Genomic DNA, 27,938 nt, shown 5'->3' with positions numbered 1-27,938 from the left:
CTGCTGATTGCCTCACACTGCTGATTGCCTCACACTGCTGATTGCCTCACACTGCTGATTGCCTCACACTGCTGATTGCCTCACACTGCTGATTGCCTCACACTGCTGATTGCCTCACACTGCTGATTGCCTCACACTGCTGATTGCCTCACACTGCCGCATGCTGCACACTGCCGCACGCCTCACACTGCCGCACGCCACCCCCTTTTGTACCGCTTTGTTCGCCATAAGTTGGCAGGGTATGCTCAGACGTGAGTCCCTTGCTCTCTTTGCCACTGGATTCAAGCAAGCCTGGCTGAAGATGGCTCTAAAGCCAGAAACCGGTCCTAGGAAGCTTGAATCTGGTCCAGGGAAGGCATGGCTTGGCAGTTCAGGCTGGACTGTTCCCATGAGGCACAGGGTCAGACTGATTTGCATATGGACATGTCTGAACTGGGGTGGCAGAGTGGGCTAAAGAACGGTGATGGATTAAACCAGATCTGTTGACTGGGTGTGAGTGTTTGATTGGTTCAGATGCTCCGTCCATCACCACCCCCTTTTGTACTACTCTAGTATCAAAGCACTTACACTGCCGCACGCCTCACACTGCCGCACGCCTCACACTGCCGCACGCCTCACACTGCCGCACGCCTCACACTGCCGCACGCCGCTGCATTACTCACACTGCTGCACGCGCGCTCTGCTGCAGGCCACACTCTGCTGCAGGCCGCACTCTGCTGCAGGCCGCACTCTGCTGCAGGCCGCACTCTGCTGCAGGCCGCACTCTGCTGCAGGCCGCACTCTGCTGCAGGCCGCACTCTGCTGCAGGCCGCACTCTGCTGCAGGCCGCACTCTGCTGCAGGCCGCACTCTGCTGCAGGCCGCACTCTGCTGCAGGCCGCACTCTGCTGCAGGCCGCACTCTGCTGCAGGCCGCACTCTGCTGCAGGCCGCACTCTGCTGCAGGCCGCACTCTGCTGCAGGCCGCACTCTGCTGCATGCCGCACTCTGCTGCAGGCCGCACTCTGCTGCAGGCCGCACTCTGCTGCAGGCCGCACACTGCTGCAGGCCGCACACTGCTGCACGCCTCACAACACCACCACATTGCTCTGGGCCACCACCGCATCTCTCTGGCCCACCACCGCATCTCTCTGGCCCACCACCGCATCTCTCTGGCCCACCACCGCATCTCTCTGGCCCACCACCGCATCTCTCTGGCCCACCACCGCATCTCTCTGGCCCACCACCGCATCTCTCTGGCCCACCACCGCATCGCTCTGGCCCACCACCGCATCGCTCTGGCCCACCACCGCATCGCTCTGGGCCACCACCGCATCGCTCTGGGCCACCACCGCATCGCTCTGGGCCACCACCGCATCTCTCGGGGCCACCACCCGGGGACACCACCGCATGACTCGGGGACACCACCGCATGACTCGGGGACACCACCGCATGACTCGGGGACACCACCGCATGACTCGGGGACACCACCGCATGACTCGGGGACACCACCGCATGACTCGGGGACACCACCGCATCACTCGGGGACACCACCACACCACCACAGCACTACTCAGCACAACAACAGCACTGTCCTTGCTTGCTACCAACAAGCATTGCCATAGACAATAGGACTCACATTAGGAAAGTGTAAGCTATTGGCTTTGTGAATAACAATGCTATTAATTTATATATTTTCAAAGCCAACACATATTAAAAAAAATTGTCATTTACAATACTAACAGCTCACACTTTCCTAATGCAAGACCTATTGCATTGCAAATGCTTGTTTTGTATTTACCTCTGCTTTTTTTCTCTCTTCGTAGGTCTCCTATCCATCTCTCTAGCCCCTGTTTTTTTTCTAAATACCTTAAATTGTGTATCTAAGTGCCATACAAATAACATTACCCTCATGTGAATCTTTTTTTGCTGCTTACCCATTGATCAATTTTGACACTTGTATGTTTCATATTTTGTCCAAGCTGCATTTAGTTTCTTGTTCGAGATTTCACTGTTGCACATGTACTCATAGATTGAAACAAAGTATAGTTTTTGACTCTTTAGTGAAATAGGGAGGATCAGAAATTTGTTTGCATGGGAGTGCTGCGAAGGGTAAAGTTAATGACAAGCTGATCTGTGGCTTCACGTCATCCTGTGGTGTCATGGAGTGGAATGGCGAAGAGTGGAGGAGTGTTGTAGGGTGGAGTGGGCAGAGTGTTGTGTAATGGATTGGCGTCGAGGGAAGTCTCGTAGAGTGGCATACAGTGGAGTGGCATGGAGTAGAACCCATTGGTGTAGAGTGTTGCAGAGTATAGTGGAATAGAGTGCAGTGGCATTGAATTCAGCGGCATATAATGCAGCATCGTAGAGGGTAGTGGCGCAGAGAAGAGTTTAGTGCCATAGATTGCAGTGGCACAGAGTAGCATAGAATGATGTGCCGTAGAGCGCAGTGGTGCAGCGTAGCATAGAGTAGTGCAGGGTAGAGTGCAGTTGCGTAGAGTGGCATAGAGGGCAATGGCGTAAAGTGAAATGGTGTAGTGTGGCATAGAGTTTATTGACGGAGAGTAAAGTGGAGTAGAGTGCAGTGGGGCAGAATAGATTAGAGTGGAGTACTGTGGATTGATGTAGCATGCCGGGGCATAGCATTGTTACGGAGTACTATATGGTAGACTAGAGTGCAGTGGATTAGAGTGCATTTGTGCAGAGTAGATTGGTGTGGCCTAGACCGGAATGGCGTAGCGTGCAGTGGTACAGGGTAGTGTGCAGTGGCACAGGGTAGAGTGCAGTGGCACAGGGTAGAGTGCAGTGGTACAGGGTAGAGTGCAGTGGTACAGGGTAGACTGCAGTGGCTTAGTGTACAGTGCTGCAAGGTAGGGTGCAGTGGTTTAGCGTACAGTGCTACAAGGTGCAGTGGTGTAGAATTCAGTGGTACAGGGTAAAAAAGAGAGGTGTAGTGTGCAGTGGTGTAGAGTACAGTGGCATGCAGTGCCGGAGAGTGGTGCAGTGCCGGAGAGTGGTGCAGTGCCGGAGAGTGGTGCAGAGTGGAGTGTGGTGCGGAGTGGAATGGGGAAGAGAAGAGTATGCATGGTATTGTAGTTAACTGCAATTACAGACAACACATTTGCAACTGAAACGACGACATTTGCACGGACCTACCGTTTTATTAATAAAACTATACAGTGCTCAAACGAAAATGTGTGGAAATTGCATCACCTAGTGTAATGATTTAATCATATTAAAGTATTGGTTTCCAGCACAATTCACAAATAACAAAACATGCTTTATTTGTGTTTCTAAGTTTCTAATTCTGGTATATTCTGAAATACTTACACAGTTCCTTTCACTGTTGTGTACAAGAAAAAACTCTTTTCTACCCTCATTATCGAGCAAGATTGTCACACAAATCCTCTCACTTTGAAGTCGGAGAAAGAAAGGTAAACAAGCACTCAGAAGACAGCACCTGACATTTGTACTCGTTCTTTCCGTGCACAGCAAATGTGACAAGATAAGAACGAGATTTCAAGGCCTGTTTATAGAAAGGGAGATGTGGAAGAATACAGTAAACACGGTTTAGGCAATGGTAGGGACGAACTGAACCTGGAGAGCCTAAAGCAAATAAAGCCAGCAAGTAGAAAGCTAGAAAATGTGAGTTGCAAAGCCAATGGTAATCAATTGTTTGAATGCATTCCTAGGTCAACTTTCTGAAAGTCCCCAAGATGTATTTAGCAAACCAAACAGCTGCACTGTCTGGTAGATTGGTAGATTGCAAACTGAAAATTAGATTGCTGCCGTCGAAACGTGGTGGGCATATGTATGCAATATAAAATAAGAACAAAATAAATCAAAGTAAAAAAGGTAGCAGAGTTGGAATGGTAATGTGCATAGTGTATACACATTCTAATAACAATCCACCCTTAAAGCCCTTCTTGCTTTAGCGTATGCTTTTCCCAATAAATCATACCTTTAGAATTATTACACAATTACAGTTGGGAAAACCTGTATACAGTCGCTTGTAAGATAGTCTAACAAAGTTTGATACAGTGCAGATCTTCCGCCCCCAGAGTTTCAGAGGGGCTAATCAATACAAAAAATCTTGCCTAATTAAGTAATAACAGACTGCATATTGTTGAACACCACTTTACTGGCTTTAGCGCAGTGTATTACCAATACACTATTAAAGGGCTTATTTCCTCTAATATATATTTTTAACAAAAATGTCAGGCCCCACTTTCTTTGTCATAACAATGAGTAATAACCAGATCAACCATAGTCATTGGTTAATCCCTATATTCAACTCTGGCCTGATTTATTAAACAGTATCTTCCCCCTTTCAAAAAATGAAATACAAGCAGTTTTGTTTTCCAGTGGAAGCCCACACCTTATGCTCAATCGAAACATATAGAGATTATGATCAGTGTGGGTTGAAACTAATTAATTTATGGGTTTTTTTCAGCAATCCCATGTGGGCTGTCAGCTGCACTGTCAATCCACACCTAAAAAAAATAAAAAATGCTTTATACTTAATTTGGAAGTTTAAAAGCCGTATTTTGTGCACAGTCTTGAAATTTTATGTGGACGACAAAGGCTTAAAACAGATCACGGGCTCGATCTGCCTGGGCAGCCACATAGTCATTATGAAAAACTGGTTAATCCCTATTCACACCTGCCCCCGCCCCCTGAATCACTACTTGAAGCCGGGTAATCCGGCCTAAGCAGTTTCTACGATTTGAACTTCAAAGCAATGTACAAAATACATAAACAAGTGTGCATCAAACAAATAGACATTATGGAAGGTTATATTTAATTCACACACCAACCAAAATGCAAAGAGTTTAATCGGTGTAAATTGATGTTTGGAGCTTTTCAAAATTTGGTTTAATTTCTGAAAGATGAAGTGGTATGTTAGACTGTAGCATATCTCTCCTTTTTTTAGGTCGAGCAGACTACTCTCAATGCGTGAGCATTGAGAGTCTGCTACAGACCTAATGTGGCCCGTATTCAGGAGAGTGGACACGACTCAGACGCGCGCTTTTGCAGTCTCCGTTTTGACCGCGGGAGCGCGCGTCTGAGCCGCGCCTGCGCAGATGAACTCCCAGCCCCTACTTTCGCGTCGCTCTGCTCTCATGCATTAATGGCACAGACACAGCCAGCCCCCACCCCTCTGCATGCACACACATACAGGGGCGCGCGCACATAGACAGACAGACACACGCAGACACACGCACACACACGCACACACACATACGCGCGCGCACCCCCTCCCCCCACACTTACCGGGGTCTTTTCGTGTGTCCCTGTCTCCCTCGGCAGCCTGCGGGTCAGGCTTGACAACAGGTGGGGCTCTCCACGACCACGGGAGCTCCGCTAGTTCACAGGCAAATCTTCCGGCTGACTACAGAAGCGCGGGGCTCCCGTCCGCTTCCTGTTTGCGGCCCCGCCCCCGTCCCAAAACAAGTTGCCTGGCTTCCGTTCTAATCCGGACTGCAGACATAAAGCCCACAGGTAGGTCCCCGGGTTTCCTTTCACGGGTAATACCTTGTTAACATTTGCCAATGTGTGTTCCTTCTATAAAGTGCAACATGAAATAATACAACTTACATTTGTGCATAGCTTGCGAAAGAGCCTGGCAGTGACGAATGCTCAATTAAGTAGCGGAAACGTATTTAAAAAGAAAAAAAAAAGCCCTGAGGCGGACGTTCCTACATGACGAATTTTCTATCTGAAGCAACGGGCAGAGAAAGTACCGAGTGCGTTTGTGTTAATGATGGTTGTTGCTCAGAAATTGGCTGACATAAATGCAAATCCACAACCGTTGCTGTCTGGGAGAATCAGCCCACGCGCCAAATCATCGTGGAAGTGACTCATCTGTCAGCGGATGTGTTTGCGTCATTAATTACACTGGCCAAGTGGCCCGGAAGTCTTCCTATCGGATGATTCAAATGCATAGAAAAGGTACAGTTAAGTAACAGATCTGGTCAGACGGCGTCCACATATATGTATCTAATGTAGATGGCGGGCTGGTTGTTATATAAGTCAACATGGAGACTCATGGGAGAATAGTAAAGCATGGCAATTAAACTCATTGTTTTGACAAATGAGATATCTTTATGTCAATGTTCACCTCCATCGAGTATGAAAATCAATGGGTGCTGGCACGTCGTAGTAATATTATGGCGAATGCCAGATCCTGCCCTTTGTTCATGTGTTTGGCGGGGTTTGCTTCAAGGGTGCCGTGATTATAGCTAGAAAATTACGGTGACTTTTACCATTCAGCCAGTGAAGCGATTCCATCGGCCCCTAGAGCCACGGGGGGGGGGGGGTGTTCAGAGCGTAGGGAGCAGCAGGCTTGCTTCGGTATTACAAAAGCAGTGTGAGTGAGCTCTCAGCACCAACGGCGCGCCTGCTCTCCCGCCGTGGGTGCCTGGTGTGGAAAGTCCCGGTGCTAGCTGTGCTCCAAGTGACTGTCGCCAAGGCCCAGATTCCCTTCCGTTGCCAGACAGGACACCGAAGTGGAAGGCAGTACGTTGTGGTGTTAATGGCTTAAAATGTTGTTTAATGAGCCCCTTGTCACTTAAAATTCATTTCACGTCCCGTGTTCTAACAGTTACGCATAGTAATTCGCGTTAATATAGATGGATGATTTTGTTTCATAACAATATGCATATGCAAGGTTAGGAAGTTAATAACGTTGGCAGTACGGTGTAAGCATGATTAACATGACTTTGTACTTTCAGTGCTTCGCATTGCTCCGATGAAGCACTGAGTACAGCCAAAAGATTTTGGTATTTAATTAAATATTTGATTTAGCTTGTCAGAAAATTTTTATGTAGTTCAACATCCTCGTGTGTTAAGTACACCACCTGGGGACATATCTGATGATGTGAATTCTTATTGTATCCTAACCAGTTTTCCGTCTCTATTCCCATTTGTTTGGCATCATTAATTCTCCTTTACTATTGTAGTGTTCCTTGTACTACGGTAATCTCTAATGCACCGAAATCCACGATATTTTTGCTTTTGTCTCTCAGGTTTTTGGCCTTCTGTCATGGTGAGACCCAATATTGGGGGTCTCACAAGTGGTCAGGGTCTGAGGGTACGACGTGCCCACACCTTTTCAGTTTAAGAGAATCCGTTCCACCCACTTTGTTGTGAAAAAACAACTGTCCCGGTACGGTTAATTCGGACAGCTGAAATGCCTCAGCTGAAGTTTCAGATGGGTAGTCTCCTGTGGCTGTGAAATCGAGGGAGGGATAGGACGCTAAACAAGCCTTCTTACCAGGGTGCCTGCTCGAGTGAAATAAATGTAAATGTGCCCCACTGGTTAATCTGCAAATGTAAAGGGTACTTAGAAGCAAGATTTAGATTTAAATGATGGAATCACTTGAAGCTTGCTGATGGCATATATTTATTTTTTTGGAGTGGTATAGCAAGGGAGTTACCAGCTGAGCTATGAAGTGTGTCCTTTTAAAGGACAGTTATACAAATATTTCACCACATACGATCTGGGTATTACTCTAATCTATATTTTGGATGCATTTTTTTAGGTCTCGTCTCTCAATGCGCATGCGCATTGAGCGAGACTATAGGGGCATAAACAACGTTTACCTAGACTGGCGATTTGATGCTGACCAGGTCAAAGGGAAGGCTATTGACAGAGTAGGTAGCCACCACATCCACCACCGTGTCCACCACCACCGTGTCCACCACCACCACATCCACCACCACTACGTCCACCACCACTACATCCACCACCACCACATCCACCGCATCCACCACCACATCCACCGCATCCACCACCACATCCACCATCACCTCCACATCCACCACCACATCCACCACCACATCCACCATCACATCCACCATCACATCCGCCATCACATCCGCCATCACATCCACCGCCACATCCACATCCACCGCCACATCCACCACACCCACCACCACCACATCCACCACCACCACCCCATCCACCACCGCATCCACCACCACCACCGCATCCACCACCACCACCACATCCACCTCCACGCATCCACCACCACATCCACCATCACCGCCACATCCACCATCACCGCCACATCCACCGCCACATCCACCGCCGCACCACCACCGCATCCACCACCACATCCATCACCACATCCACCACCACCGCATCACCACCGCCACATCCACCACCACTTCCACCACATCCACCACCACATCCAACACATCCACCACCACTTCCACCACCACCGTATCCACCACCACCACCGCATCCACCACCACCACCGCATCCACCACCACCACATCCACCACCACATCCACCGCCACCACCACATCCACCACCACATCCACCATCACCTCCACATCCACCATGACATCCACCACCACCACTTCCACCACCACTGCATCCACCACCATCACCGCATCCACCACCACCGCATCCACCACCACCACCTCATCCACCACCACCGCATCCACCACCACATCCACCATCACCTCCACATCCACCATGACATCCACCGCCACATCCACCACCACATCCACCACCACATCCACATGCACCACCACCGCATCCACCACCACATCCACCACACCCACCACCACCACATCCACCACATCCACCGCATCCACCACCACATCCACCACATCATCCACTTCCACCACCACATCCACCACCACATCCACTTCTACCACCACTTCCACCACCACCGCATCCACCACCACATCCACCACCACATCCACCACCACCACATCCACCACCACATCCACCACCACATCCACCACCACATCCACCACCACATCCACCACCACATCCACCACCACTTCCACCACATCCACCACCACTTCCACCATGACATCCACCATGACATCCACCACCGCATCCACCACCACCGCATCCACCACCACCGCATCCACCACCACCGCATCCACCACCACCGCATCCACCACCACCGCATCCACCACCACCACATCCACTGAATCCATCACCTCCACCGCCACATCCACCACCACATCCACCACCACCACATCCACCACCACCACATTCACCACCACATCCACCACCACCACATCCACCACCACATCCACCACACCCACCACCACCACCACCACCACATCCACCACCACATCCACCGCATCCACCACCACATCCACCACCACCGCATCCACCACATGCACCACCACTGCATCCACCACTGCATCCACCACCGCATCCACCACCACATCCACCGCCGCATCCACCGCCACCACCACCACATCCACCGCCACCACCACCTCCACATCCACCTCCACCTCCACCTCCACCTCCACCTCCACCTCCACCGCCACATCCACCGCCACATCCACCGCCACATACACCGCCACATACACCGCCACATCACCACCACACCCATCACCACCACACCCACCACCACCACATCCACCACCACCACATTCACCACCACTACATTCACCACCCCATCCACCACCCCATCCACCACCGCATCCACCACCGCATCCACCACCGCATCCACCACCGCATCCACCACCGCATCCACCACCGCATCCACCACCACATCCACCACCACATCCACCATCACCTCCACATCCACCATCACCTCCACATCCACCATCACCTCCACATCCACCATCACCTCCACATCCACCATAACATCCACCATGACATCCACCGCCACATCCACCACCACATCCACCACATCCACCACATGCACCACCACCGCATCCACCACCACATCAACCACCACATCCACCACCACCATATCCACCACCACATCCACCGCATCCACCACCACCACATCCACCACCACCACATCCACCACCACCACATCCACCACCACCACATCCACCACCACCACATCCACCGCATCCACCACCACCACATCCACCATCACCGCCACATCCACCGCCACATCCACCGCACCCACCACTACATCCACCACCACTACATCCACCACCACCACATCCACCACCACTACATCCACCACCACCACATCCACCACCACTACATCCACCACCACCACATCCACCACCACCCCATCCACCACCACCACATCCACATCCACCATCACCTCCACGATGACATCCACCGCCACATCGACCACCACATCCACCGCATCCACCACCACCACATCCACCGCATCCACTACCACCACCACATCCACCACATCCACCACCACATCCACCGCATCCACCACCACATCCACCACCACCTCCACATCCACCATGACATCCACCGCCACATCCACCACCACATCCACCACAACCCCCACATGCACCACCACCGCATCCACCACCGCATCCACCACCGCATCCACCACCGCATCCACCACCGCATCCACCACCGCATCCACCACCGCATCCACCACCGCATCCACCACCACATCCACCACCACATCCCCCACAACCACCACCACATCCAACGCATCCACCACCACTTCCACCACCGCATGCACCACCACCGCATGCACCACCACCGCATGCACCACCACCACATCCACCACCACCACCACATCCACCACCACCACCACCACCACCACATCCACCACCACATCCACCACCTCATCCACCACCGCATCCACCACATCCACCACCTCATCCACCACCGCATCCACCACACCCACCATCACTTCCAGCATCACTTCCACCATCACTTCCACCATCACATCCACCACCACATCCACCACCACCACATCCACCACCTCATCCACCACCTCATCCACCACCGCATCCACCACACCCACCATCACTTCCACCATCACTTCCACCATCACTTCCACCATCACTTCCACCACCACATCCACCACCACATCCACCACCACATCCACCACCACATCCACCACCACATCCACCACCACATCCACCACCACATCCACCACCACCACATCCACCACCACCACATCCACCACCACCACATCCACCACCACCACATCCACCACCACCACATCCACCACCACCACATCCACCACCACCACATCCACCACCTCCACCACCTCCACCACCTCCACCACATCCACCACCACATCCACCACCACATCCACCACCACATCCACCCCCATCACCACCACATCCACCATCACCACCACCACCACATCCCCCAGATCCACCACCACCACATCCCCCAGATCCACCACCACCACATCTATATGTGTGTGTGTGTGTGTATGTGTGTGTGTGTGTGTAGGTGCAAATGTAATGTTCTTGGATTTTCGTCACAATAAAATACACTGAACATAATCTTCACAAAAGTTATTTACAAACGTTTAAGCTATTGCCATTATAAATTACAATAAATTTTATTTAAGTATTAATTATTTACAAAATTAAAAGCCATTGTTATTTGTAATATCAATACATCTAAGTCACGTAAATACAACACACATTGCATTACAAATGCTATAGGTGTCACATTTGCGAAAGTTAAAACTATTGACATTGTAACTGACAAAGCTATTAATTTTTGCTATTTTCAAAACCAACACATAAATAAAAAGTGTCATTTACAATGCCAATTGCTCAAACTTTCCTAATGCGAGACCTATTGCATTTCCAATGCTTGTCCTTCCAAGGCATGCTTTTTTTGTGTGCGCTTTTAATAGTGCTTCAATTAAGGCCACAACTTGTCCATTGTAGATTCTGTTTGCTGTACTTGCGCTCCTCCCACAATAAAGCTAAGGATATTACCTTAATTTCTGGCCTCCAGTTTCAAATTCCTACATCTTCACAGAGCTTTTTAAAATGTAAAAATTTGCTTTGTGCATATACTCTATTAATCTGCTAATATTTAATTTTCTAAACCGTTGCAGTCTCTAGGGTTAAGATCCGCTAAATTAAAGGATTGAGATGGAGAGTGTGTAAGTAAGACTGATAGACATTTTTTAGGCTAACATAATATGGTATTACATTTCTGTGATGGCTTATGCAGTGTGGAATATGGGGAGAGTAGTAGTTAGTAAAATGTATGGGAGTAGGGGTCTTGGGCCGGCGTCCTGAGCAGTATTTCAACTTAATTTGGCTGTAATGCTGGACTGTAGTACAGTGGCATTGCTGATGTAAGTAGTTACATCAGATAGTTCTGGCTGCAGAGCAGAATTAGTGGGTGAGCCCATCACTCTTGAATATACATGGGACACTTTATTTAAAAAAGCTTCAGCAGACCGCATCTCTGTGTTATGAAGGAGCTGCTAGTTAGGTCCAGTTGTTTTTACTACTTAAAATTCTTCATGTTCAAAGAAAAAGGAAAGTAAAGGCAGTCATGTAGTGACAGATCTCTTAACGTTGCAATACCCTAGGGATAGATTAGGCTTTTCATTAGTAAACACAAACGTGCACCAAGTGGAATATGTTAATCAGTATAGAATCACTGTTTGTGGGCTTTAATTTGATGGAAACGAATATTTCTAGTCCTAAGAATTTTACGCACCTTCTCTTCCCCAAACACTTTTAGGCCTCGCTCTAGAGCCTGTGAAGTTGTTAGCAGTTTTTACGGGGAGGTGATTCATATCCAGAAGAGAAGAGTGTCCTTAGAAGTGTTTCACTCTGTATTGAGATCCTTTTGTTTCTAAATGTTTCAACTGAAATGCAAAAGGGTAGACGGTGGATATTTTGTTTGTTTATGTATTCTCTTTTTATATAGCGCAAACCCAGTCGGAAGGCAGCATAATGCTATAAAGGGTCCAAGGCAAATACTGCTTGTGATTGAAAGAGTAGCTAGTTTATAAGAAGAAAAGTGAATAGTAAATCATGACGTAGTGTTCTTTAAGGAGGCGTGACTTCAGCTCTGTCTTAAAATTTAGCAGGGTTGGGCAAATCCAGATGGCGTAGTGACGTAGTGTTCCTTAAGGAGGCGTGCATAAATTTAGAAGACCTGTAGCCTTATGTTTTCTGTTTTGCTCTTCGCCTCTAGTTTGATGGTGTCCTGGCTCAAGATGTGTCAACAGCTACCTGAACTAGTGAGCTTATCAGCTAAATAGGTAGGCGTGTTGATTGTAATGGCTTTTTATACGAAATGCCTGATTTTGAAGCTGATGTGGGCTAGCCAGGGATGCCAGTAGAACTTCATCTTCAAGCGGGTTGCTGCATTTAAGAGATCCTTAAGAACGACCAGTGTGGGGTCTGGGAAGCTATGGATGAAGGCAGTACCACATTCTGTGTGTCTTCAGTGCATTTAGTGTGTTTTCTGTGCCTATAGATAGTCGACAAGGGTTCTTTATTGAAGGGTTCGGTCAGTGTTATTTTATGCAGTGACTTTTGAAAAGAAACTTGCCTTGTGAAGAAACACAAAGCTTACATATCAATGAAACACATTCTTCTTTCTCAGCCGTCTGTGTATGTAATACTTTGGCAATCACCAGTAGCCTCTGAAATTACTACATCTTATATGCGAGAAATATCAAGTTTAATTAGTTTCACAGATACCCACATGTCACTTCTGTGAGCATAAAGGCCCAGGCGACTAAAAAGAAATATCGATTTGAACAGCCACTAACAATGTTATGGGTTGACTGCAATCCCAGGCATTGGATTGCACAGCAATGCCTTCAGCCTGTGCAGATAGTAGTCTTTATTCACTGGTTTGTTACCCTTTACCAAAAGCTATTCTACTAATGAATCCCTCTATTGGGTTGGTGGGCTAGTCCCCTTTTTGTGCACGTGCTCCTCTGGGCCGGTGGCAGAAATTCTGACAGATGGTAGGGCCAGGAGGGCGCTGGGGTTTTCGAACCAAAGTACAATATTCCATGCAGCTTAGCTTCAGCCCACCTGTCCATCCATGGTAATGAGTTTGGATCCCTACCAGAATAGGATTTCTAAAGACATGAAATTCCAGGTGGTATGACTCTCTATCCTGAAACACTAGACGTTCATTCTGGTAGGGTTCCCAACTCATTATCATGGATGGACAGGTGGTCTTAAGCTAAGCTGCATGGAATATTGTACTTTCGTTCGAAAACCCCAGCGCCCTCCTGACCCTCCAATCTGTCAGAATTTCTGCCACCGGCCCAGAGGAGCACGTGCACAAAAAGGGGACTGGCCCACCAACCCAATAAAGAGGGATTCATTAGTAGAATAGTTTCCGGTAAAGAGTTACAAGCCAGTGGATAAAGACTATCTGCACAGGCTAATGACATTGTTGTGCAATCCAGTGCCACCTCAAGGTAAAGGTGGCATTATGACATTCATGGGCAACCCTCATCTTGCTGTAGTGCATTTGATTGAGCATATTTTTCGAAAACTGACCTGACTCTTGCTGTGGTATAACTTTTGACCACAATTGTCGAAATGACTGAAATGGGTCAGATGCTGCCTAGTGATCAATTCAAATGTTACTTTTGCAATTTGACTACTGGAAAAAGGAAAAAATAGCTTTAATAAAGATTGTGTAATATTTTTTATTTTAAAAGTCACAACTCACCTTTAACAATTTAATACATTGAATCATTTCATAGGCACTTTTTCAGAGTTGTCTGTTAACTTGCATTCTAATATTTTCAACCTGAATATTTGAGTTTTATGTTTTTGGCTGTATTGTTACCATGCAGCTTTAAATATGCTTTCCTGGATTGTATTTTTTGCTGCTTACTTATTACTATATAACGATAATTGCCATTTGTCTTTCCTTTTGCCAGGGCTTGATGCAGAACTCTATTATGTGAGGAATGATATTATTAATCACTATGCACTCTCGTTCAATCTACTGGTGCCCACAGAGACCAATAGCCTCCACTTCAGTTGGCAAGCTAAATCTAAGGTAAGTGTCCTTAGAAGATGGTTAGATAAATGTTTCTTACCAGCACTATAATCGAGAACTTAAAGTCAAAATGAGGTGCTGCCGAGTGCCAATATAGGTTTGGTTAGTGGAGATTAATAGGATGCACCTGTGATGCACTTATCTCAGTTAGATTTCAGTGTTTGGAAAGGCAGATTTTTCATACTGGAGAATCTTTTTTATTTATTTGACTTCATAACAAGTGGAAGCAGCACATAAGACCTTAGTTACTGAGTTGATGACTAGTGATTGTGTGAGTTGGTAGAATAAAGTTGTACTGTAAAAGCTGATGAGTGATTTGATTTGTTAGGAAGTGGGGCTTGGTGACTTGTCTCTAAGTAATTAAGTGAAATTGTGATTATGGCCCATCCTACTTTGCAAGCCTCAACGCTTGTCCACAGGCCACATTCCAATCAGAATACAGTAGGCCTCAGCCTGCCGAACCAGTGTACATCTTTTAATACACTCATCTGCTAGAGTCTGCATTTGAGGGGACCTAGGCAACTGGACGCCCTTAATCAGACACCTCCTCTTGCACCATGGATTTCATTTGCATGTCTAAGTCCTGTTCCCATAACACGCCTCTTACCTACCAACACTTTTTCATTACATCGTTACCCTCTCAGTAGACACATTTTAAACTTGAGAAATGTAAAACATATATCTAGTGTGGACATCAAACACAATCCAGCTTGCATTTCAAAGTTCGATTTAGCAGACTTTTTCTTACCTGATCGGTGAGCTGAACTCTGGGCAGTCATCCAGCCAAACTCTCAATGGAGAGCTCTCATTATTACTTTTGGCCCCTAGGCCATTCATGTCTAGGTTTGGTCCAGCTCCAGTTCATCACTCCTTGTTCTATCAAAGAAATATTATTGCATGCCACAAGAATCTAGAAAAGAATAGTACGTGAATCCGAGTACATTCAAGTGCCCCGGGCCCCTCCTGAAAATATAGGTGAATAGTTGAGACCAAAATGTATACTTTTTCACATGAGTTAGTAGAATGGTCACATTGTATGTTACACACAAAGAACCCAAAAAAGACAAATTTTGATAATTGTAGCACAACCAAGCTATTCATGTATTTCTTGCCTTGAGAGTAAAAACAGTGCTTCATAATGTCAGATTAGCAAATCTTGTCGAGTTTGTTAGCCTGAACATGAAAACAGGCAGAAGCTGGTTAGTTACACTAATGGGCCAAAGGCATTTAAAGTTTTTCACGACGGCAAGCTTCAAGGTGGCTTTGATGTGCTTCAAAAGCCTTTTCGTTGAAGTGGAATACCCCGAATACACCAGTATGCCACAGTTTGAATATTATGTACAGACTTGATAAAAATAGGAGTGGAAGAAGGAATTCTCACTTCATGAGGTACACTGTTTTTGTAGAGTACATTTTATTGGATAACATCGTTTTGTACTGACCCTGCTTAGGAGGAGCTGCTGTTCTTTTCTTTCCGGGACCTGCTTGTTGCTCGCAGGACCCGCTTCGCGGGTCCCGCGTCGTGGACCGAAGGAGTCTGCATTTGGACTTGGGGCTGAGACGCTGAGGTCACTAGAGGCGAGGGCAGGACTTGTAGCAGGGCTGCGAGCGGAGCCGCAGGGACTCCATCTCCCAGGAGTCCCTGCCCGATCAAATCTGCTGCACCTGGTCCGCTCTCCCTGCTTGCCCCGCCCCCTGACCACGACGGAGTAAAAAGCCCTGCCCTGCTATCATCGTGGGACATCGTTTTGTACTGACCCTGCTTAGGAGGAGCTGCTGTTCTTTTCTTTCCGGGACCTGCTTGTTGCTCGCCGGACCCATCGCGGACCGAAGGAGTCTGCATTTGGACTTGGGGCTGAGACGCTGAGGTCACTAGAGGCGAGGGCAGGACTTGTAGCAGGGCTGCGAGCGGAGCCCCAGCGCCTCCATCTCCCAGGAGTCCCTGCCGGATCAAATCTGCTGCACCTGGTCCGCTCTCCCTGCTTGCCCCGCCCCCCTGAACACTTCCTTCTCTTTATAGCAGGCATAGCTAACCGCAGCGCGGGAGCGTCCCGGGAGAAGCTCGGGACAAGGGCGGGACCGTTTGGGGCAGTTAGTGGCCGGGAGAGGCTGGGCTGGGCCACCCCTCTTGTTCATGTGGTTCCGTACCCCAATGTTTACCCGGGATAGATTGTAATATCTGTTATATGTGGTTAGTACACTCATGATCAGCTATTACCTAAGGGTTGTTTGTATGTAGTAACAATTTAATGAACATTCATAGTCCCCCAGGGAGACGCAGTGTGCTTATAGGATAGTTCTGATAAGTACTCAATTTTCGCTTAGTATCTTGATCTACCCTATAATTGCATAGGAATGAGAAGGCGTAACACCTTGAGATCTGTCACGGCACCCAAACAAAATGCAGCTACCAATCCCAAGCTTCCCAGCTTGACTGCGATAGATCGCATGCTGCAAAAAACAATTGGGGTGGTGGCAAATGCCATTGAGAATACAGAACGTCGCATGTCACTACCCATGGGTTTTCCTTTATCTTTACCCCAATCTAATTCATCAATGTTCACTACCAATTCTCAAGATTCAATCTTGGCACCTGGTATTCGCCAGGTCGTGGCAGCTCAAGTTTTATCCCCTCTTAATAACAATGTGCCTACTATGATATTATCTGAATCCCCGCAAGACAGGCTGTCCCAGACCCCGATTACTCCTCCATCCCAACCAGCTGACAACATAAGCAGCGAGAACTTTGAAATATCTTTAAGCCCGACTTCGACCGCTGAGGATGACCGAGCCGCATACAGTCCCCGTGTAACTACTAGAGGCAAATTGGCCAGGTTAAGGTCCCAACTAGCTTCTGATCTAAGCTCAAAGGCGAGTGTAGGAGAAAATAGGAAGAACAAACATAAAAGGGCTGAAAAGCAAAAAATAATATCACCTAATAAGAGCAACAGCAGTTACGCACTAGATTCTGTAACTGCGCTTGCTGAAACTGATAGCCCCATACCCGCAGAACTTTTTTTGCAGCGATTGGAGGCCTTGTTGCAAAAACCTTCCGCCCAAACTAGCAGTGGATCTTTAAACATCACCACTATTCCACTGCCTTGTGAAACATCACATCTTGAAAGCCCACCAAGCCCTCCCAAAGATACTCTGCTTATTGCCCACATTGAAAAGATTATGAAGTCCCAAATACTACCGGTACTTGAGAGGGTAAAAGAGTTGTCAAGAAGACTTGATAGTTTTGAACAGAGGACTCTTGACAACTTTTTCTCGGTAAAGGCACTCATCAAGCTACACTCAAAAAATAGTTTTCCCTCCAAGGAGCAACATCTGCAAGCCCCGATGCAGACACCAATTATTGCTCCGTTAAACCAAAAATGTTCCTCCGGGACAACAGGTAGCAATAATCCTTCAGCATCCACCATAAAAAAGGGAAGCAAACCAAACAAAACATTAACAGAAAAAAGGGACAAGGGATGTAGAGATAGAGAAAATTCCCAACCCCAAAGCAACAAAAATGTCCTCAGTAAGGCAGCCACCAAAGACAGTAAGGCAGGCAATAGTGTTACATCTACACAGACTCAGAAAGATAAAAACACCCCCAGCAATAGTGCAAATGAGAGGACAAATCCGACCAACAGATCGGGTGACACAGATAGTGTACAGCCTAGGTCCCCCCATGTCGACCTGCCTCCTGCAAGCCTGCCCTATGTGGTCATTTTAATAGGAGTTCCCAAGCTACTGCCTGGCAAACGGAATCGTACTCGGACTTAAAAAACAAAACTACATATTGGCTGAATAACAATAAGCCCCTACCGAGGCAAATTGATGGAAAGGTCTTACTTGTTAGAAGAGTTAGCTGGGTGGGTAGGAGAGCTAAAGACGTCCCAGGCGACTGTATCCTGGTTAATTTTTGGGATACAAGCGCCGTAAAGATTATTTGCAACCATTATAACGGGCTTGGTAACAGCACAATAAGAGCAGTTGGTTTGGGGTATTTCTACCCGCAACACCAAGCCCCCCCCCCCCCCCCCCCCATGGCAGAACTATGGACACTCATCCTGGGAAGGGCAACCCAACAGGCGAGAATACTATGGCCCTAGCCTAAGGTATTGACATACTGATCCCCTCTTACTTTGTCTACAAAATAATCCCAACAGTGATCCTCTTACTATAGTAGCACATCCAACTAATCAGAAAGATACCCGGAATTTGGACATATCCTCCGGGACCATTCCACCCTCAGAGCCGACCGCAACTGAAATCCATCCCCCTAGAGTACGACCAGACTCCCCAACAAACTCTGTCCGAGATAACACCGAACTGACTCCCCAACAAACTCTGTCCGAGATAACACCGAACTGCTCAAGGTCATTAGCTGGAATGTAGCAGGCATTCACAGAAAATTAGGCTCACCACACTGGAGCACTATGGTAGAAGCGCACCAGATTTGCATCTTTCAAGAGACATGGAGTTTGAAACCCCTCCATAGAGCTGGGTATGTCACCTTCTTTTTGGCTGCTACATACCCAACCACAGGAAAGGGACGCCCTTCGGGAGGGCTTCTTATATGGGTAAGCATCTCCCTGGGCTGCCACATTACACAAAAACAGAGCAACTCTCCAGATATCCTTAGAATTTTGTTGAGGGGCTCTAATAGGAGGCAACCCATTGAGCTATTTAACATCTATGCTAGGGGAACAAAAAATGGCTCTTTGTCCCCGACAGTAACCATTCTTGAAAGTGAACTCAATGATTGCAATGAAGGTAGCCAAGTTCTGGTCGCAGGAGATTTTAATTGTACATATGAGCCTCTTGCGACTGAGGACATCTTAGATATAGGCGAAGATGACGCAAGGAGGGGCATACCCTTGCTATCCATCGAACCAATCTAAAGATGGTCCCAAAGGGCGATCCAGCTAAACGCACTGACCTTGGAGTATGGGCTAAGAGCTGCAAACTGTCGAACCCTTTCGGACCCTTTGGGCGCCGCTACTTTTAATAAGACAAACTGTACATCAAGGATTGATTATATCCTCCTTGATTTTAAGCTATGGAAGTTTGTTAAGGACATGGCTGTCATACCTACCATAGATAGCGATCACAATCTCCTTTCACTAACTCTTAAAAGTTTGTGGCCAAGCAAAACTAATGGAAAAATACCCATTAAGTTGGATCTGTCTCCAGAGATTTTCCATCTAATTGTGGGAGACACCTCAAATGGTGCAAAATAGTAGTCCTTGATGAATCAAAGTTAAAAGCCATTGACACAGCATTAATGATTTCACAAAGGGAGATGGACACTATCCTCCAAGCCCACCCAGTTCTGGGTAGGGCAACACTTGTGTTCCAGGAAACCATTAAGACAGTAGAGAAACTATTCCTGAAGCAAGGGTCCGGGGGTAAGCCCACCAGGACCCAGAAACCCAATGGCCTGCACGATTGATTCACCTCTACTTGCCGGTATAAAAAATCAGCCCTGATCAAGGCGATCAAAGATAAATTACAACCCTTGATACAGTGTGCCAGGAAAGAGTACAAGCAGGCGATAGCTAATGCAAACAAGCATTAGAAATGCAATCGGGCTCGGATTTATTTGAGTTTGAGCTAATGGCATTGTAAATGCCAATGTATTGTTGCTATGTGTTATGGAGTGTGTTCATGTGATGTGTACTGCCAGTGATCTCCTTGTGAGTGTGAGAATATTGCACCGTTACTGCCTGTGATGTCCTTCTTGTGAGTGTGAGAAGCTTGCACCTCTGCTGCCTGTGGTCTCCTTGTGAGTGTAAGAAGCTTGCACTGCTGCTGCCTGTGATGTCCTTCTTGTGACTGTAAGAAGCTTGCACTGCTGCTGCCTGTGATGTCGTTCATGTGAGTGTGAGAAGCTTGCACCGCTGCTGCTTGTGATGTCCTTCTTGTGAGTGGGAGAAGCTTGCACCTCAGCTGCCTGTGGTCTCCTTGTGAGTGTAAGAAGCTTGCACAGCTGCTGCCTGTGATGTCCTTCGTGTGAGTGTGAGAAGCTTGCACCTCAGCTGCCTGTGGTCTCCTTGTGAGTGTAAGAAGCTTGCACTGCTGCTGCCTGTGATGTCGTTCTTGTGAGTGTGAGAAGCTTGCACCGCTGCTGCTTGTGACATCCTTCTTGTGAGTGGGAGAAGCTTGCACCTCAGCTGCCTGTGGTCTCCTTGTGAGTGTAAGAAGCTTGCACAGCTGCTGCCTGTGATGTCCTTCTTGTGAGTGTGAGAAGCTTGCACCGCTGCTGCCTGTGGTCTCCTTGTGAGTGTAAGAAGCTTGCACTGCTGCTGCCTGTGATGTCGTTCTTGTGAGTGTGAGAAGCTTGCACCGCTGCTGTTTGTGATGTCCTTGTGAGTGTGAGAAGCTTGCAACTCAGCTGCCTGTGGTCTCCTTGTGAGTGTAAGAAGCTTGCACAGCTGCTGCCTGTGATGTCCTACTCACTACTCTACTCTACTCACTACTCTGCACTCACTACTGACTACTCTACTCACTACTCTACTCACTATACTCACTACTCTGCACTCTCTACTCACTACTCTACTCACTACTCTACTCACTACTCTACTCACTACTCTACTCACTACTCTACTCACTACTCTACTCACTACTCTACTCACTACACTACTCACTACACTACTCACTACACTACTCACTACACTACTCACTACACTACTCACTACTCACTACTCACTACTCTACTCACTACTCACTACTTTACTCACTACTCACTACTTTACTCACTACTCACCACTCTACTCACCACTCTACTCACCACTCTACTCACCACTCTACTCACCACTCTACTCACCACTCTACTCACCACTCTACTCACCACTCTACTCACTACTCACTACTCTACTCACTACTCTACTCACCACTCTACTCACTACTCACTACTCTACTCACTACTCACTACTCTACTCACTACTCACTACTCTACTCACTACTCTACTCACTACTCACTACTCTACTCACTACTCTACTCACTACTCTACTCACTACTCTACTCACTACTCTACTCACTACTCTACTCACTACTCTACTCACTACTCTACTCACTACTCACTACTCTACTCACTACTCTACTCTACTCACTACTCACCACTCTACTCACTACTCACCACTCTACTCACCACTCTACTCACTACTCTACTCACTACTCTACTCACTACTCTACTCACTACTCTACTCACTACTCTACTCACTACTCTACTCACTACTCTACTCACTACTCTACTCACTACTCTACTCACTACTCTACTTACTACTCACTACTCCACTCACCACTCACTACTCTACTCACTACTCACTACTCACTACTCACTACTCTACTCACTACTCACTACTCTACTCACTACTCACTACTCTACTCACTACTCACTACTCTACTCACTACTCTACTCACTACTCTACTCACTACTCTACTCACTACTCTACTCACTACTCTACTCACTACTCTACTCACTACTCTACTCACTACTCACTACTCTACTCACTACTCTACTCACTACTCACTACTCTACTCACTACTCTACTCACTACTCACTACTCTACTCACTACTCACTACTCTACTCACTACTCTACTCACTACTCTACTCACTACTCTACTCTCTACTCACTACTCTACTCACTACTCTACTCACTACTCTACTCACTACTCTACTCACTACTCTACTCACTACTCTACTCACTACTCACTACTCTACTCACTACTCTACTCACTACTCTACTCACTACTCTACTCACTACTCTACTCACTACTCTACTCACTACTCTACTCACTACTCTACTCTACTCACTACTCACCACTCTACTCACTACTCACCACTCTACTCACTACTCACTACTCTACTCACTACTCACTACTCTACTCACTACTCACTACTCTACTCACTACTCTACTCACTACTCAACTCACTACTCAACTCACTACTCTGCACTCACTACTCACCACTCTACTCACTACTCACTACTCTACTCACTACTCACTACTCTACTCACTACTCACTACTCTACTCACTACTCTACTCACTACTCTGCACTCACTACTCACTACTCTACTCACTACTCACTACTCTACTCACTACTCTACTCTACTCACTACTCACCACTCTACTCACTACTCACCACTCTACTCACTACTCTACTCTTCTCACTACTCTACTCACTACTCTACTCACTACTCTACTCACTACTCTGCTCACTACTCTGCTCACTACTCTACTCACTACTCACTACTCTACTCACTACTCTACTCACTACTCACTACTCTACTCACTACTCTACTCACTACTCTACTCACTACTCTACTCACTACTCTACTCACTACTCTACTCACTACTCTACTCACTACTCACTACTCTGCTCACTACTCTGCTCACTACTCTACTCACTACTCACTACTCTACTCACTACTCACTACTCTACTCACTACTCTACTCACTACTCTACTCACTACTCTACTCACTACTCTACTCACTACTCTACTCACTACTCACTACTCTACTCACTACTCTACTCACTACTCTACTCACTACTCACTACTCTACTCACTACTCTACTCACTACTCTACTCACTACTCTACTCACTACTCTACTCACTACTCTACTCACTACTCTACTCACTACTCTACTCACTACTCTACTCACTACTCACTACTCTACTCACTACTCACTACTCTACTCACTACTCACTACTCACTACTCTACTCACTACTCACTACTCTACTCACTACACTACTCACTACACTACTCACTACACTACTCACTACACTACTCACTACTCTACTCACTACTCTACTCACTACTCACTACTCTGCTCACTACTCTACTCACTACTCACTACTCTACTCACTACTCACTACTCTACTCACTACTCTACTCACTACTCTACTCACTACTCTACTCACTACTCTACTCACTACTCTACTCACTACTCTACTCACTACTCTACTCACTACTCACTACTCTACTCACTACTCTACTCACTACTCTACTCACTACTCACTACTCTACTCACTACTCTACTCACTACTCTACTCACTACTCACTACTCTACTCACTACTCACTACTCTACTCACTACTCACTACTCACTACTCTACTCACTACTCACTACTCACTACTCTACTCACTACACTACTCACTACACTACTCACTACACTACTCACTACACTACTCACTACTCTACTCACTACTCTACTCACTACTCTACTCACTACTCTACTCACTACTCTACTCACTACTCTACTCACTACTCACTACTCTACTCACTACTCTACTCACTACTCACTACTCTACTCACTACTCTACTCACTACTCTACTCACTACTCACTACTCTACTCACTACTCACTACTCTACTCACTACTCTACTCACTACTCACTACTCTACTCACTACTCACTACTCTACTCACTACTCTACTCACTACTCTACTCACTACTCTACTCACTACTCTACTCACTACTCTACTCACTACTCTACTCACTACTCTACTCACTACACTACTCACTACTCTACTCACTACTCACTACTCACTACTCTACTCACTACTCTACTCACTACTCTACTCACTACTCTACTCACTACTCTACTCACTACTCTACTCACTACTCTACTCACTACTCTACTCACTACTCTACGCACTACTCTACGCACTACTCACTACTCTACTCACCACTCTACTCACCACTCTACTCACCACTCTACTCACCACTCTACTCACCACTCTACTCACCACTCTACTCACCACTCTACTCACCACTCTACTCACCACTCTACTCACCACTCTACTCACCACTCTACTCACCACTCTACTCACCACTCTACTCACCACTCTACTCACCACTCTACTCACCACTCTACTCACCACTCTACTCACTACTCTACTCACTACTCACTACTCTGTACTCACCACTCTACTCACTACTCACTACTCTACTCACTACTCTACTCACTACTCTACTCACTACTCTACTCACTACTCTACTCACTACTCTACTCACTACTCTACTCACTACTTGTAAGCGCGGGACCAGAAAAGGGCAGGAGACGTGTTTTTGTGACTCTGGATTTTAATTGGTCATACAGGGCATCGGTACAGGTTTTGCGCACTGCGGTCCTTCGTGGTGATCTGCTTCTTTCTTTGCGTGTTTTTCTACGGGCTCCTTCTTCTCTCTTCAGAATCGGGCTCCTCCGTCTAGGGGGCTCTGGAGGCTCCGTGCTGGCCACCCACGCCAAAAGGGAAAAAGGAAAAGAGAGGCAAGTATCAGAGTTGAACCACAGGTAGGTAGTTGGCACGCTGGGAGGGGTAGTGAGGGAGAACACACAGTGCAATGATCCTAGTCAGGTAAGGTAAATCAAGGAGGAGGGTGAGTGCTCGTGCGATACTCCCGGGTGCCTACCCTCAGGTTCCTCCCCCCCCTTTCCGTGAGACTTCTAGCTTTATCGGTGAACCACCCCAGGAAGCGATTACGCACCTCAGTAAGCCGTACCCCTCCTGGCGTACGGCTGGGCGGCGCGAGTTGTTGGCCTCCAGGCGTTCCCTTTTCTTCCTCTGCTCTCTCGGCGTCTTCTCTCGCCGTCAAGGCGCGGTCCGAGCTGCTCTCGGAGATCTGCTCCCAGCTCCACTCCCGATCCGTCGGTTCTCCTTCAGGGAGACTGGTCTCGCCGATCCACCCGATACCGCCGCTCTGCTTCCTCCACTCCTCCGCTCCTCTTCTCTGCTCTCCCGTCCTTCTCTCCGCTCCTCCTCGCTGCTTCCCGCCACTCCGCACCTCTCCACTCTGACCGCTCCTCCGGTGTATAGACACACCTGGTGCTGGGCGTTCTCCTTCTTTATCCACCTGCGGGGCTCCGCCTCTTCCCCACCTCCGGACTGGTTAAAGGGCCAGACGTCTTCCTCATCGCAACTGTAGGTGTCTGGGCCGGTCCACTCCGAATATTGCGTGGGCTGTGGAAAGAAAAGGGGGGGGTCACAGTTGGTCAGTTCGCGCCCTATGGTGGGGCGCGCAAGGGGGACCCCGTTACACTACTCTACTCACTACTCTACTCACTACTCTACTCACTACTCTACTCACTACTCTACTCACTACTTTACTCACTACTCTACTCACTACTCACTACTCTACTCACTACTCTACTCACTACTCTACTCACTACTCTACTCACTACTCTACTCACTAATCACTACTCTGCACTCACTACTCACTACTCTGCACTCTCTACTCACTACTCTACACTCTCTACTCACTACTCTACTCACTACTCTACTCACTACTCACTACTCTACTCACTACTCTACTCACTACTCTACTCACTACTCTACTCACTACTCTACTCACTACTCTACTCACTACTCTACTCACTACTCACTACTCACTACTCACTACTCACTACTCACTACTCACTACTCACTACTCACTACTCACTACTCACTACTCACTACTCACTACTCACTACTCACTACTCACTACTCTACTCACTACTCTACTCACTACTCTACTCACTACTCTACTCACTACTCTACTCACTACTCTACTCACTACTCTACTCACTACTCTACTCACTACTCTACTCACTACTCTACTCACTACTCACTACTCTACTCACTACTCTACTCACTACTCTACTCACTACTCTACTCACTACTCTACTCGCTACTCTACTCGCTACTCTACTCGCTACTCTACTCGCTACTCTACTCGCTACTCTACTCGCTACTCTGCACTCGCTACTCTGCACTCGCTACTCTGCACTCGCTACTCTGCACTCGCTACTCTGCACTCACTACTCTGCACTCACTACTCTGCACTCACTACTCTGCACTCACTACTCTGCACTCACTACTCTGCACTCACTACTCTGCACTCACTACTCTGCACTCACTACTCACCACTCTACTCACTACTCACTACTCTGCACTCACTACTCCACACTCACTACTCTACTCACTACTCACCACTCACTACTCTGTCTGGGTTAAGGGAGACCCTCGAGGCCCTGGTGTCACTGCACCTGCTGCACCCTCACAGCCACTGGTAGTAAAATACAGCACTGTCTGGATTAAGTGAGACCCTCGAGGCCCCGGTGTCACTGCACCTGCTGCACCCCTGGACATCTCTGTTAAACTCTAACATATTGAAGGGAGGAGAAAACAGCAACGGAAATCACTCCTCGCAGAGAAGAGGCAAATGCGCACTTTTATTTTAGAAGACACGCGGATTGGCGAGGCAAGGGTGCTTGTTTAATTAGGAGATCCCCAAAGTCTAGGTTCACTTCTTAAATAGTATCAATTCCATTTTCAGGTTTGTCACTTGAAGTCTAGCCTTGCATACTTGAGTTATGTTGCTGATAAACCATGTAGGGGCCTGATTCACAAACTTGCACAATTGTTTATATTTACTCTTTTTTCGGTATCCCCAACTTCGAGTTAATAGTAAGTTAATGACTGCAGAGTGTAAGTCTACCTTTGCGGTCAAAGTTTGCAAATGAGGAATAAGATATTATGATTACAATCGCAAAAAATTGTGCTTTACTACATTGCATACATTTCTCTAAGGTTAGGTTTTACTATATATTTCAGAGGTGTTCACATGACATATGGTGGTGTAAAGCAGAAAATGTAGCAGTGGCAATTAAATTTCGCACACAAAATAATTTTTTTGCTGAAAGTTGGCTTAAGTATTCTATCAGAATTACTTTGCACCATAGCACAAAAGTCTTTCGATATTCTATGTAAGAAGAACAGAATAGGGTGGGAACAGCTGACTGTGACTGCCCTTGAAGCTACAGGAAACTTCTTTCAATTATCTCCGCCATAAACGCGGCACTCTGACAGCTCCTAATTAAAATGAATGGACTGCTGTGCGCGAAAGGTACATCTTACACGCGCGCATGATACATCCAATGCAATGGTGAACGCGCTCTCACCATCTGGATTGCATTAAAGGGGCACTCTGACAGCTCCTAATTAAGATTAATAAGTCTGCCGTGCACGTAACCACACATAATATGCCATGCAACTGAAATAAATGACGGACGAAAAGTAAATATAGCCTATCACGTCCAGGCTACTAAATATACAGCACAGCGAAGACGAATCACTAGGCAGATGCCATAAAAAACGCGGTGCGCACTAAGGAATGTGGCAGCCGGGACCCCTAAAGAATTTTATTTTTTTTCGAATGCATAAGAGCTCGGAAGCTCCGCCCCACTTCGTGGTGATGTAG

The 27,938-nt window shown here is 47.3% G+C and overlaps 1 protein-coding gene across 2 annotated transcripts in view; it reads left to right on the top strand.

Annotated features, from left to right (window-relative positions):
- The window catches only part of RYK (receptor like tyrosine kinase), a 985,672-nt gene that overhangs the window by 133,105 nt on the left and 824,629 nt on the right, over positions 1-27,938 (top strand). For both annotated transcript variants that reach the window (XM_078665796.1, XM_078665795.1), the window contains exon 2: positions 14,575-14,696. In XM_078665796.1, the coding sequence (XP_078521922.1) occupies positions 14,575-14,696 (122 nt within the window). The remainder of the gene's footprint in view (positions 1-14,574; positions 14,697-27,938) is intronic.

Source organism: Lissotriton helveticus, chromosome 11, assembly GCF_964261635.1.
Source record: "Lissotriton helveticus chromosome 11, aLisHel1.1, whole genome shotgun sequence".
Classification (NCBI taxonomy): domain Eukaryota; kingdom Metazoa; phylum Chordata; class Amphibia; order Caudata; family Salamandridae; genus Lissotriton; species Lissotriton helveticus.
This window is presented reverse-complemented; position numbering and strand designations above follow the sequence as displayed.